The sequence below is a fragment of the Macrotis lagotis genome, chromosome 1, assembly GCF_037893015.1.
Source record: "Macrotis lagotis isolate mMagLag1 chromosome 1, bilby.v1.9.chrom.fasta, whole genome shotgun sequence".
Lineage (NCBI taxonomy): Eukaryota > Metazoa > Chordata > Mammalia > Peramelemorphia > Peramelidae > Macrotis > Macrotis lagotis.
Window position 1 is genome coordinate 567,855,864 of NC_133658.1, and position 13,643 is coordinate 567,869,506.

At 34.5% G+C, this 13,643-nt stretch overlaps 1 protein-coding gene across 2 annotated transcripts in view; it reads right to left on the reverse strand.

Annotated features, from left to right (window-relative positions):
- LSAMP (limbic system associated membrane protein) overlaps nt 1-13,643 on the reverse strand; it is an 801,725-nt gene that overhangs the window by 258,991 nt on the left and 529,091 nt on the right. For both annotated transcript variants that reach the window (XM_074214560.1, XM_074214561.1), the window contains exon 3: nt 2,835-2,960. In XM_074214560.1, the coding sequence (XP_074070661.1) occupies nt 2,835-2,960 (126 nt within the window). The remainder of the gene's footprint in view (nt 1-2,834; nt 2,961-13,643) is intronic.

A 13,643-nucleotide genomic window follows, 5' to 3' on the forward strand; every position in this document is an offset into this window, starting at 1 on the left:
AGAATGTGATGCTTACATGAAAGATGGACTTCCACTTAGATATGAGTAGAAAGATTTAGAAACAAAAATCTGATGAAGAAGGGACCTGGATTGCTCACAGGAGGGAGATCAAATGTTCAAAAGGAAATATAAGTGAGGATGTGATTTCCCCTAGAGACACAGGACTTTGAAAGCCCAACTTAATTATGGGGGGTATAGGTTATATTTTCACACCTACATATATAATATGCCATTTTTACTCTATAGAATAGTTAAAATGGAAAGAGAAATGAAGGAGCCAGTGAGACATGAAAGGCATACTGTTTTCTCTATTATTTTACTCCAGCCATTTCAGATAAAATTTCTGATTTTGCATGTTTTCCAAACTATTCCAAACCATTCTATAAGGTCTTTTTTCATGCCCTCAAAATGAGATGTAATATATTTAAATTAAAAAAAATATCTCTTTCAAAACACTCAACCTACATGTAAGAAACCAAAGGAGGAGGGGGATATAGCATACACCCTATTTTCTTTCTGCCTCATTGTCATCAAATGACAGGTAATCAGGTATCCATAAACCTTGCTAGGAAGCTTCCTCCTTTCAAGGCTTGATGTCCCTGTGGGGTCGAGCTAATTACAGGTACACTTCCTCTGCACGACAGTCACACTCTGTAGTGTTGAAGGAACAATTAATAATTGAACAAAGCTGGCTGGATTTCTTGCTCATGCTACCTCGCATTGCAAGCAGCTATTCTGTCAGATAAGACAGTAGAGCATCTTCTATGACTGTCTCCAAATAAGACTTCCCTTTATTAGCAGAAAAAGGTGAAAGGAATACTTCTGTCCTTCCAACTTTTGAGAGCAACAAAATCCCCTACCCCTTATTCATTATTCTGTCACCTAGGCAAACCTCTCTTTTCTTACTGGGAATAAGAGCTCAGGGGTAATAAGAAAATATCATAAGGTGCAGATGTAAAAAAAGACAAATGAGTAGATCAGGGAAGTTAATACTTACTGTCAGAAAAAAAATAAACAAAAACAAAACAAAACACAACAGTGAATAAGTAGCTAACTATTTCTAAATAGGCAAATATAGCTAGTAACTGATTGGGTAATTAGAGTAATATGTGACTCAATTATGGTTTATATTCAGAGTTATTTCCCTGTAATCCTAGAATATTTTAATATAGCATCTGTCAGTATAATACAGGAACAAATAGGTTAGTGGAGTACTGTCGGGTCTTAGAATGTGTATCCATCTATAGATTTTGGATGTGAATCATGCCCAGCACTCTGGGCTGACTGTAGAGTGAATCCCCTGGGTCATCTTTGAAAAATACGATTATATTCAAGTTTGTGTGTGTGTGTGTGTGTGTGTGTGTGTGTGTCTGATCTGACCTCATCTACAGTTGCCCTCACCTAGAATTTAACTTTTCATTCATGATGCATCTTAAGATTTTTAAGTCAACCTACAATATTCAAGTTAGTGTCAAAGTTGGTTAGGCTTAGCCACAAAAGATCTGAACTCCTAGAAAAATTCTGGAGAAAACTTAAGTCTTAGAACTATTCTGATTTCCAGGGGAAGTCTTCTGAATCTTAGAAGACTCAAAGATAGGCAAGAAATTCTTTGGGGATGCAAAGTAAAGTTATTTGTCTATACTAGACAGAGAAGTAGCAGAAAGGAAGGATCCTTAAGAGCATTTAACAAGGAGGCTATAATGAGTGCAGCAAAGAAGAAACAGGGAAAAATAGGAATATTTGCTGGAGGATAGGGACCAGAAAGTGTTGGTGTCAGTTGTGTGTCATATCATATACACACATATAATACTACTTCTTAGTGAGTCAGCATTAACTGCCTACTATAAGCCTGGCACTGGACTCTTTCTGTCCATGTGATCATTAAACAATAGATTTTAATGAGTTTTATGTGGATGTGTTGGGTTTCTCCATTTCAAAATTGCCCATTTGCCACAGATTTCAAATGAGTTTACTTTTCTTTCACTTCATTCAACAAACTTCTCTATTCCATTATGTATGTGGCTTTACAGAACTCAATCCATGCTTCAGTCCTACTTAGGGTTAAGTCAAAGTCGGACCAATTTCATTGGGTAATTACCAAGATATTTTGTATTTTCATCAACTACAACAGGATAAGGAGGTTTCTGTATGCTATTCAGCATGCTGTCCAGATAACATTTAAGGGCTATTAAACTTGAAGGTGGTTTTGCTCTTTAGGGGACAGGCCAAATTAATCACAACATAAAGATATTAACCAGTGATAAATGAACATGAAGACCAAATAGTCTACTAAAAGTATGTTTCATTATGGGGGTCCTCAAATTAGAATGGGAAATCTGGGGAGATTACTGTTGTATTCAAAAAAGTTGAAGTTCTATTGTGTTAATTGTGATGTGATTCTGCCAGTGGACTTTGCTTAGTTTATATGAAAAGAAAATCTTAAATATTGCCTGGGGATATCTGCTGATTACTTTCCGAGAGAAAATTACATGCCTATACATTTAATCTTATTTTTAACATAATTCTCTCCCTGAATTATTGGCCATGATTTGAAATCCAAATTGTAGACTAGTGAGCTAGTTATTTCAGGCTCCCATTACTTAATCACATTGCATATTCTTCCAGACACCCTGAGAAAACTACTTATGAGATATGAATTCAGACCGGCAATAAAGATGAAGGCAGTCATTTATATGGGGACATTCTTTGAATGTGGCCATCACCTGAATCTTATTCAATTAGATTTTACCTAAAATTATGCAACACAGAGATGCAGTGTCTTTCTAAATTCGAGGTTTGAAATCCTCTCTCTCAGAAATCACAGAGGTGCTTACCAGTTGGAGTGAGGTGCCTCCAGGTGATGACCGGTTCAGGACGACCATTTGCCATGCAGACCAAGGTCACATTGCTTCCCTCATTCACAGTGACATCTGAGGAGATGTTGGAGATCTTTGGTGGAACTGTAAAAACAAAAGCAAATGGTTTATGTTCCCTTCAGAAAGATCCCGTGGTATGGCATCAAAGAATGAGAGAACAGCTAGGTAGCTCAATGTATAGGGTACTGAGCTTGGAGCCAGGAAAACTCATCTTCTCAAGTTCAAATCCAGCCTCAGACACTTACTATATGACCCTGGGCAAGTCACTTAACTCTGTTTACTTTAGTTTCCTCATCTTTAAAATGAACTGGAGGAGGAAATGGCAAACCAGTCCAAGATCTTCATTAAAAAACCCCAAATGAGGACATGTCTGAAGACACTGATCAACAGGACATAGACTGATGAGCTAGAAGTCAGAAGTATTGGATTTGATTCTTAACCCATCTTCCTATATCTGATATTCCCCTGGGGAAGCTAAGTGACCTAATAAATAGAACACTGGTATCAAAAAGTTCAGGGCTCAAATCCAGCCCAGATTGTATTAGCTTTTTGACTGACACTGTGAATGAATGTTATTACTCTCTTAGTTTTCTCAAATATAAAATAATAATAGTCCCTGCTTTCTGGAGTTGTGAGCATAAAATATTTGGAAAGTGCTTACCCTGGTACCTGGTCAATTTGATTCAATAAATATGCTCAATAAATGTTTTCTCCCTTTCTCCCTCTCCCCAATCTATCTTCTGTATCACAGAGAGAATAATCTTTTTATATGTCTCTCTGGTTATATGCTCAACATTCTTCAGTGGCTCCCTCTTGCCTACCAAGTAACCATCAAACTATCTGGTCTGGTATAATACCTGATGTAATCTGGTATCATCTTATTTTCCATAATTATCTCATATTATTGCCATGTGTATAATTTATAAACAGTTTAGATTGCTTTCTCATTCATGTTTTGTTGATGTCATTTCTCAAGCTCCCATTTCAGAAACTGCTGATGCCTTTTGAACTTTTGTCTGTTCTTTTGAGATCCCCACCAAAACACACTGCACTCCATAAATATCTTTCCTGATTTCCCAGTCAATAATAAACTTTGGCCTTTTCAGATTTGATATTATAATTTATTCAGACCTTTCTTATGTAATGATAATGGATTAATGTGAATTATAGCTATGTGTGGATATATGTATATATGTGTATATATATATATATTAAATATATGTTTGTATATGTCTTTTTTTTCCTCATTTATCTTTCTTTCAAATTTCATGCAAATATAGTTTTCAACATTCACCCTTTTCATCCACATTGTTTTCCTCCCTTCCCATGGTAGTGAACAATCTGATATAGATTGTGTACATATAATCATTTTTACTATTTTCATATTAAGCATATTGTGAAAGAAGAATTAGAACTAAGGGGAAAAAATCATGAGAAAAAAAGAATTGTGTGTATATGTCAATTCAATTCTATACTTTTTTTCCCCCTAACATTTACATTGTTTCTTGTATCTCCATGAGTTCTTACTACAGTATGACCTGCATGGAGAAAATAGTTAATAAATACTTCCTTATTTAATGGAATAATTTGACTACCTTCATAAATATATCTTGTACAAGTCTCTTCACATTCTAGGACCTCCCCATATGTAATAGTGGTGTATTGGATAAGGTGATTCCTAAGGTTATTTCTAAGTCTGGTATTCTACAATGCACTTATCCACCCAGCTAGAATTGGCCAGTTTGGGCTAAGAGTTTATCACAGCTGAATATTGTGCATTGTTAGAGAAAGAACTAGCTTTGGAGTCTGGGTTTTTTTGCTTTTAAGATGTCTGTTTTTATCAGCCTGCCAAATCCCAAAGCACTAACTGTTGCCTGTTCATTTCCCACTATAGTTATTACTAGAATCTTTCTGACTAGCATGGAGTAGTGTAATGGGTGTTAATTTCCCAGCTCTACATTTTTTTTAGGTTTTTGCAAAGCAAACGGGGTTAAGTAGCTTGCCCAAGGCCACACAGCTAGGTAATTATTAAGTGTCTGAGACCGGATTTGAACCCAGGTACTCCTTTCTCCAGGGTCAGTGCTTTATCCACTACGCCACCTAGCTGCCCCTCAGCTCTATTCTAATAAGGATAAGTTCTGAGTAGGATAATGGAAAACAAGTGAATTTACACAAGCCAAGAGCCGAATTTCTCATTATTGATTTGTACCTGGATTTATACTATCTTGAAGAAAGTAGAACCATAAGTCACTCTTTCTTTCACACTTTGACAAAGAAAAGCAAATAGTATAAATATCACATCAAAAGCTTAGTAATGTTTTCTGTCTCCTATCCTGTCACCTACTTACTTCATATATCTACGTGTCTAGATCTAGATATAAACACATGTAGATTCACACACATATCAGTGCCTCAAACCCACACACATGTCTTTATATATACATAGAGACACACATGTGTGGGTCTAGTTATAGACCATATAAATAGACCCTCATGCATATACAAGGACAGAGAATGACAATAGAATTTACATATTTAATAGAGTGAAATCTTATTTTTTTTGCAAGGCAATGGGGTTAAGTGGCTTGCCCAAGGCCACACAGCTAGGTAATTATTAAGTGTCTGAGACCAGATTTGAACCTAGGTACTCCTGACTCCAGGGCTGGTACTTTATCCACTGTGCCACCTAGTTGCCCCTAATAGAGTGAAATCTTTAAAAGTTTCTCACTCTCTCTTAATATTAGAAGTCTTACAGAATAGGATATGAAAAATCCCCTTCCTTGCTTAGGATAGTGAAAACAGTCTGCATTGTCCCATGCCCTATGGGTGAATGATCCAGCAAAGTCAGGGGAAGAAGAATATAGCTGTTTTAACCTTAATATTTATGATGCCTTTCATAATAGATTTTAAGATATTAAGACTATATATTAAAGTTCATAGATATTAAGACTGTGTGGCATTTTTAATTGAATGCTGGAATTGAATTTAAAAAGTTCTCTTTGTAAGACCTGCTGCTGACACTAGCTATGTGAGCATGGCCAACTCATTTAACCTCTCTGAACCTCAGGAAACTATCTAGAACTTTAAGTCATAGATAATTGTGTCTTACCTAGTTAGAGGAATTTCCCCCCTCATAAAAAAACCAGAAATTCTTGAGCATGAAGGTTTATTTTAAAATCAGATTACAGAACTGGGTGGTGATACTATAAAACAATAATTTTTTTCACCAGAAAGTGATATAGAATATTTATCTTTATCTATATCCACATCTCTATCATCTATCTATCTATCTATCTATCTATCTATCTATCTATCTATCTATCTATAGCTATAGAATAGTGCTTCCAAATATTATCTTGGTTTACCCTCACAGCAATCCTGGAAGATCAATACTTTTATTACCCCATTTTATAGATGAGGAAACTGAGGAAGGCAGAGATTAAGTAAATTGTATAGATATCAAGTGTAATGCATCAGGATTTGAACACAGGGCTTATTGATTTCAGGCCCAATGCTCTCTAAGCTTACTTCATTAAAGGAGATAACATAGAATTACTATGTAAATTTAAAAATATTATACAAATGCTACCTATTATCAAGGATGAAACAATAATTCATATATTGTTTTTAATTAAAAAATAAACACAAATGAAAACTTATAAAACATTTATATCTGACCAAGAGGATAATGGATTCTTATAGCTGTAAAGGACTCTAAAGGTCATTTTGTTCAACCTATAACTAAATTAACAACATTAAGATATCAAAATTTTCAAAGGACTTTCATATATATTGTATTTTTAACTTTACAACATTTCTAAAAGACAGACAGGATCGAGGCTATTTGACAATATGGAAAAACAGACAAGTTTAGCAAATTGCTCAGGTTTGCACAGTTTTGTAATGGAAAAGGTTTCCTGATCCTAGACCAGCACTTTAACCACCAAATGATATCACATGACCTAATTCATCCTTTCATTTATTTGTTCATTCAATAAGAAGGAAACCAAAAATCTTTTGCCAAGAAAAGAAGTAGATAAGTCAATAGTCACACAACTTTAGCTTATAGATTAATTTGAAAAACTGTGGAATAGTATATTGGAATTCTAACATTGGAGCTCTGCAAATGGGGAATGAATTGTCTAAATATCATGTAGGTTCTTTACTACAAATCTTCAAAAGCAGAGGTTGGACATTTCTTAGTGAGTATGTTGCTGTGGATTTTCCTTTGCTATACAGATAAGAGTAGCTGTCTGTTGCCTTTCTGATTGTCCTTTCTGCTAGTACCTTCCCTTTAATGATTATTTTCCATTTATTTTGGTGTACATCTTCTTTGAACATAGTTGTTTTCATGTTGCACTACCAATTAAATTTAGTTCCTAGAGAGCAGGGGTTGTCTTTTGCCTTTCTCTTTGTCCCCAGGTTTTAGCTCAGTGTATGGAATATTTTTGTTGTTCAGTCATTTTCCAGATTGTCTCTGATCCCATTTGGGGTTTTCTTGGTGGATATAGTGAAGAGATTTGTATTTCCATTTTTATAGATGAGGAAAGTGAGGCAAACAGAGATAAGTGACTTGCCCAGGGCCACACAGCTAATAAGTGCCTCAGGTTGGATTTGAACTTGGGAAAATGAGTCTTCTTGACTCCAAGGTCAGTACTCTATCTATTGTGCCATCCAGCTGCCCTTGGCTTATCACAGTAGATATTTAATAAATATTTGATGACTTGTTGAAAGTCCACTGAGGACTGTTTACAACTGTTAAAGTTGATTAACCACTGATTCTGTAAAATAAAGATTATCATCTTGAACTAACTAAGAGGTGAATATTTTATACTCCTTCTTCCCCCTATTTAATTAATGCCTTGATCTCATCTTGTGACAAAGCATCACACATTGGAAATTTAAGAAACTGAGGTAGGATACTAACTACCTATCACTCAAGCTACTTAGTCAAGTATTGGAATTTATCTTAGTGTAAGTCCCATAAGATATTTCCATATCCCAATACAATAGAAAGAAAGAAATTCTATAAAAATAGGAGAAAGGCAGTCAATTCTCACATCTAGAAATTGGCACAACTTACTCATATTTCATTCAAGGTATCATTTGTAGAGGTTACTAATTAACCATAAATTGATCTCATCAGTTATTGTTATTTTGGGGAGCTAGATGGTGAGTGGATAGAACGGGAACCTTGTAGTCAGGAATAAGGAAAATTGGAACATCTTCCTGAATTCAAATCTGGCCTCAGACACTTACTGACTCCGTGAACCTGGGCAAATTATTTAACCCTGTTTATATCAGTTTCCTCATCTATAAAATGAGCTAGAGAATGCAATGACAAACCATTTCAATAGTCTTGGCAAGAAAACCCTAAAGAGCTTCCCATTTTCAGTCACGACTGAAAATGACAACAAAAAAAATTGTTTGCTTAAAGCTAAGGCAAGGAGGTCCATATACTCATAAATATAATCAAGTGGCTATTCCTTTCTTCTTTTTGTCAAAATAGTCACTTCCAATTGTCATTGTAAAGCTGAACAACTTCAAGACCTACAAAAGATTCCTTGAAGCAAGCTTGAGGGATCATGAAGTACAATGGAAAAAACAACTGGAGTAGGAAGAACTGGATTTTAATCTGACTTTGTTTATTATTACCTGTGTAACCGTAGCCAAGTAATTTTATATCTTCAGATTTTGGTTTCTAAAACTATAAAATAAAAGGACTGAACTGAATGATGTCTATGAAACTTTTTAGCTCTAAATTTATGAAATTATGATTCTAGTTTTTATGAGACTAAAATAAGATGGGTAGGTTGACCTGGATTCAGGAAGTCCTCATTTCTTTTTTTTTTAATTTTATCTATCTTCCTATTTGTTTATTTTCATTCATATGCACATGTATATTTTTAAGCTATAAATTTTCCTTCCACCCTCCCTTCCCCCCCCCCCAAGTCAGGTTAGCATTGTACATACATATTTTGATAAATATGTTTACAGATTAGTAATTTTCTAAGGGAAAGAGATACATAAGAGATAATTTTTATAAAGTATCCATCAGATTCTGAAAGGTTGATTTTTTTGTGTGTGTTTTATTTTATTTTGTTTTTCTTCCTCTGAATGGGGATAACATTGTCCATAGCCAGTTTAATGCAGTTGCCCTAGCTGAACTGCTGAAAGGATGTTTCCATCAAGGTTATTCAGTTCACAATGCTGTTATTAATGTGTACATTGTTCTATTGTTCAACTCCCTTTCCTGAGTATCAGAAGACCTCATTTCAAAATCAGATTCAGAAAATTACTGGTTATATGATCTTAGATAAGTCATTTAATCTCTGCATCAAGTTTCTCATCATAAAATGGGGAATAATAAAAAAAAAACATCTACTTTCCAATGTGTTGTTTTGAGGATAAAATATTTGTGAAGTGCTTTGCAAACACTAAAGTCCTATGTAAACATTAAGGGCAGTTAGGTGGCACAGTGGATAGAGCACTAAGCCTTGGAGTCAGGAGGACTAGAATTCTAATCTGTCCTCAGACACTTGATTCTTCCTAGCTGTGTGACTTTGGTAAAGTCAATTAACCCTGATTCCCTCACATCCAGGGCCATCTCCAATTGTCCTGATTCATATCTAGCCCAGATAACTGGATCCAGATAACTGGAGGAGAAAGTGAGGCTGGTGACTTAGCACAGCTCCCCCGACCCCACTCAGATCAAATCTATGTGTTTGTCATGGTTACAACAATAAATTCCATGTCTAAAGCTAATTTTTTTTTAAGAAATGGTAATGTTTGGAAGGGAGTCACAACAGTGAAATGAAAAATCTCAAATCATTAAAGACTTCTGTAATGATAATAAAGTTTGTGAAGACAAATACTCATAAATTTCCTCCATTCTAATTCTTTTTAAATGGAGAAACTGGCAATTCTGATCAAGATGCACTTGTCAAACTAGAAAGCATATTGAAAAAGTCATCAAAATGGTGAAAACTTTCTAGATTTTATTATCTAGCAAAGGTTGAAACGACTAAGCATACTTAATCTGAAAACTAATGAAAAACAACTTGTCAGTCTTTATCAGTGTAAAAGGGTGTTTTACAGAAGAGAGAATATTTTTGTTCTGTGTTAAAGGCAGGAACAGCACCAAAAATGGACGTTTTCATTCAATATATGAAATAACCTACTATCAGCCCAATCTGTACAACAATAGAATGAATTACATCATAAGTTCTATTATCAGAATTGAATATACACCCTTGGGAATACTGGAGAATGGATACTTAAATTGTGTTTAGAGAATGGGCCTATTCCTGGAGACCTTTAAAATTTCTTCAAGTGAAAGAGTATTATTCTCTGAATTATTAAAGAAATAGTAGAGTACTTTTTGTTTTATGATTCATATTTATAAGCACAATAATTAAAAAGAAACATTACAAGTTCCTATTCTAAAACACATGATAATAATTAAACACCCTTAATACCCCTGTCAGTTGTCTAATAACTCATTATGTATCTCTGATGGCCTAGTTGATAGATTGTGAGATTTGTAGTTAGTAAGATCTAGGCACAAATTCTGCCTCAGTTATTTATTACCTATGTGACTCTGGGCAAGTCACTCAATGGTTTTTGGCTTCAGTTCTTCATCTCCAAAATGAGGGGGCTGGATTACATGGTCTCTAAGGGTCCCTTCCAGCTTCAATACATGATTTTGTGATTCATGAATTGGTATGTTTTCTTTCCCATATATTTGGCATCAAGATTTACATGTTTTCTACTCATTCATTTTCCTTTCAGGATAATCTAGTAGTCCAATATAAATTATAAGTAATTGATTCTTACTGAATCAAGTCCTAATTTTAATTGCCTGTGACATGATTAAAATTCTTATAAGGTAACATCTTATTATAGGATATAAGGTAATAACACAAAAATTTTAAGACAGCTAAACTGTTTCTTTCATGCCAAGTACAAGTTAAACCATTCTCTAAAACTACAATAGATGATAACAGAAGCAACAAAAATAACAACAATATTTATATTACATTTAAAGTTTCTAAGACTTTTACAGACATTATTTATTCCTTACAACAACTATGGATGATTGATGAGATTATTACCCCAATTTCATAAATGAGGAAACTGAACCAGATAAATAGCAGCCCAGGGTTTGATAAATAATAAAAGTCTGATGCCTCATATTAACTCAGTTCTTCCTCACTCAAGGCCCTCTGTCACTAAGCTGAAAACATCATCAACAACAACAAAAATTGACACAACAAAATGAGCCTATGAATATAATTGTCATATTCCACAGCAATAACAGTATTATATTGTCTAATTAAGAATATGGAGAGACTACTGAGACCTTTAATTTATAGAATGCAAAGATGAGGCCAAGAGAGATTGAAAGACTTTCCCAAAGTGACATAGCCAGGTGGTTAGATTCAAAATCTAGGGCCTTCTCCAACATACCAACCACACTGATTTTCTATTTTAAAGAAATCTCTATTCTATTTCTATGTCTGATAATACTCAACTTATTTGCTTGCAGATCCTCTTACTGCCAAAGGATTGTAGGTAATTACTATCATCATGAATAATTAACCATTAAGATTATAATAACAATAAATCATTCAGAAGGCATTTATTGAGGTATCTGCCTTTGGGGATATGGTAGCTGATATTTCAAGCCCTTTAGTCAACATGTAGAAAGAAATTATCTAAACTTTGCTTTCGAAAAAATGTCATAATGCTGAGCAAATGCCCTAAAAGACTTTTTTTCTAAATGTTTCTGATTTTCGATTATATTGTTTTGATTAAGGAGACCCATAATTATTCAAGTGAGATTGGTCTAACAGTCCAGGGAGAAAAAATGAATCAAGGATTCCTGTTGCCTAGACTATGAAATATAGCTGGATGATCAACCTCTCAAGTAGCCCATTCAGAGCCCTCCCAATAGAAGGAAGAAAACAGGGCAGATAGCAGTTGGAAAATGGTGCAGTGGTTTCAATGACTACAAACCAATCTGACATGAACATGTTTCTTTTTAATCTCAATAATTTTCTGGTGAAACCACATGGCTACAAATCACAAAGCACCAGAATCCCCAAAGAATCAAAATGGTAACTAATATCTGAAAAAAATGCATTTGGTGAAAGACTACAGTACATTATTTTTTGCATAATGATTTTAATTAAGTAGTGGCACAGATCACCAACAAAGGGAATACATTGTGAAAAAAGTTGGGTTAGTCATGTATATAGCTCAAGAGATAAAATAATGACAGCTTGAAGATCTTAAAAGTATATACTAAATGCCAAAGAACCAAGAGAACCTCGGTGGAATCTTTATAGGAATACATAGACACTATTTGTGAACAATATAAAATATAGATGTGTTATTAAACTTTATCACTGGAAGAAGTATCAACATTGAAAACATCATGCATCAACTGAAACATAAGTCAATACTGAAACTGACACCTGAGGTGAACAGACATTATGAGTTAAAATTCTGGGATGTCAGATAAAGAATTTAATTGTATTATCTTTTTCCTGATTAAAAATTAAGTAAACAGTTTTATAAGACTTTTCCTTTTTATTTATTGTCACCTGAAATGCAGGAATTTTGTGGGTTAATATTTATACCTCTGTTGCTCACAGTGGTAACCGAATGGACTCAAAATAATATATTTGGACCTCTCCTCACTCAAGCTAATCTCCATTGCCTTATTGTTTTCATTTGAAGGCCACAATCCATCTAGGAATGTTGCATTTTAGAAGGGAAAAGGTACCTGGAAAGTGGAGAAAATTTAGGGAGAAGAGCAATATTGAAACTGAAGACTGGGGTGGCTAGGTGGCATAGTGGATAAAGCACCGGCCTTGGAGTCAGGAGTACCTGGGTTCAAATCCAGTCTCAGACACTTAATAATTGCCTAGCTGTGTGGCCTTGGGCAAGCCACTTAACCCCATTTGCCTTGCAAAAAAAAAAAAAAAAGATTATCTGAAGGTCAATAAGTAGAAAGGGTTGTAACTATGATAGAATTTTGTAGGAATATATTAACATCTATATGTTCAAGACATTGAGCTAGATGCCATTATAGTCTATTAATAATTCAATTCAATTTTAAAGGAAATATGTATTAAGCTCCTTTTGAACCTACAAGGCAATGAATAGGGACTGGGAATACAAAGACAAAAATAAAAATCATCCTTGACCTCCAGGAAAATACATATTACATGTAATAAATAATTATGATATATACAGATAATGAAACAAAGACTGAACAAGTCCCTAAGTAAAAGATCATTTCACTTTCCTAAACCTTTCTTGTTTTTATGATATTGACCATGACCTAGCATAGTTGCAGAAGCAAAGGCTTTAGAGCTGCAAATGATTGTTAGCAGGCTAGAGGTGAGGAAATTAAGACCAAGAGAGGCAAAGTTACTTAGCCAAACTCCTTCTAAAATGTACAAGATGGTGGACAATCCTAAGTGGATATTATTATCCCCATTTTTACATATGAAGAAACTGAAGCAATCAGGGATTAAGTGACTTGCCCAGAGACCTACAACTAGTATCTGAGGCTATTTCTGTCTTATATAAAGTATATCAAAGAGACTCTTCACAATTAGTGTTGTTGTGGATATGGGCTTTTCTGAGCAATCCTAAAGCCTACCTCTTTATTATAAAGTGGTTTAAGAAGCTCTATGCATGTTACAAGAAGTCAGGTTTAGAATAAAACATGCCTTAGAATATTGGTTCAAACTT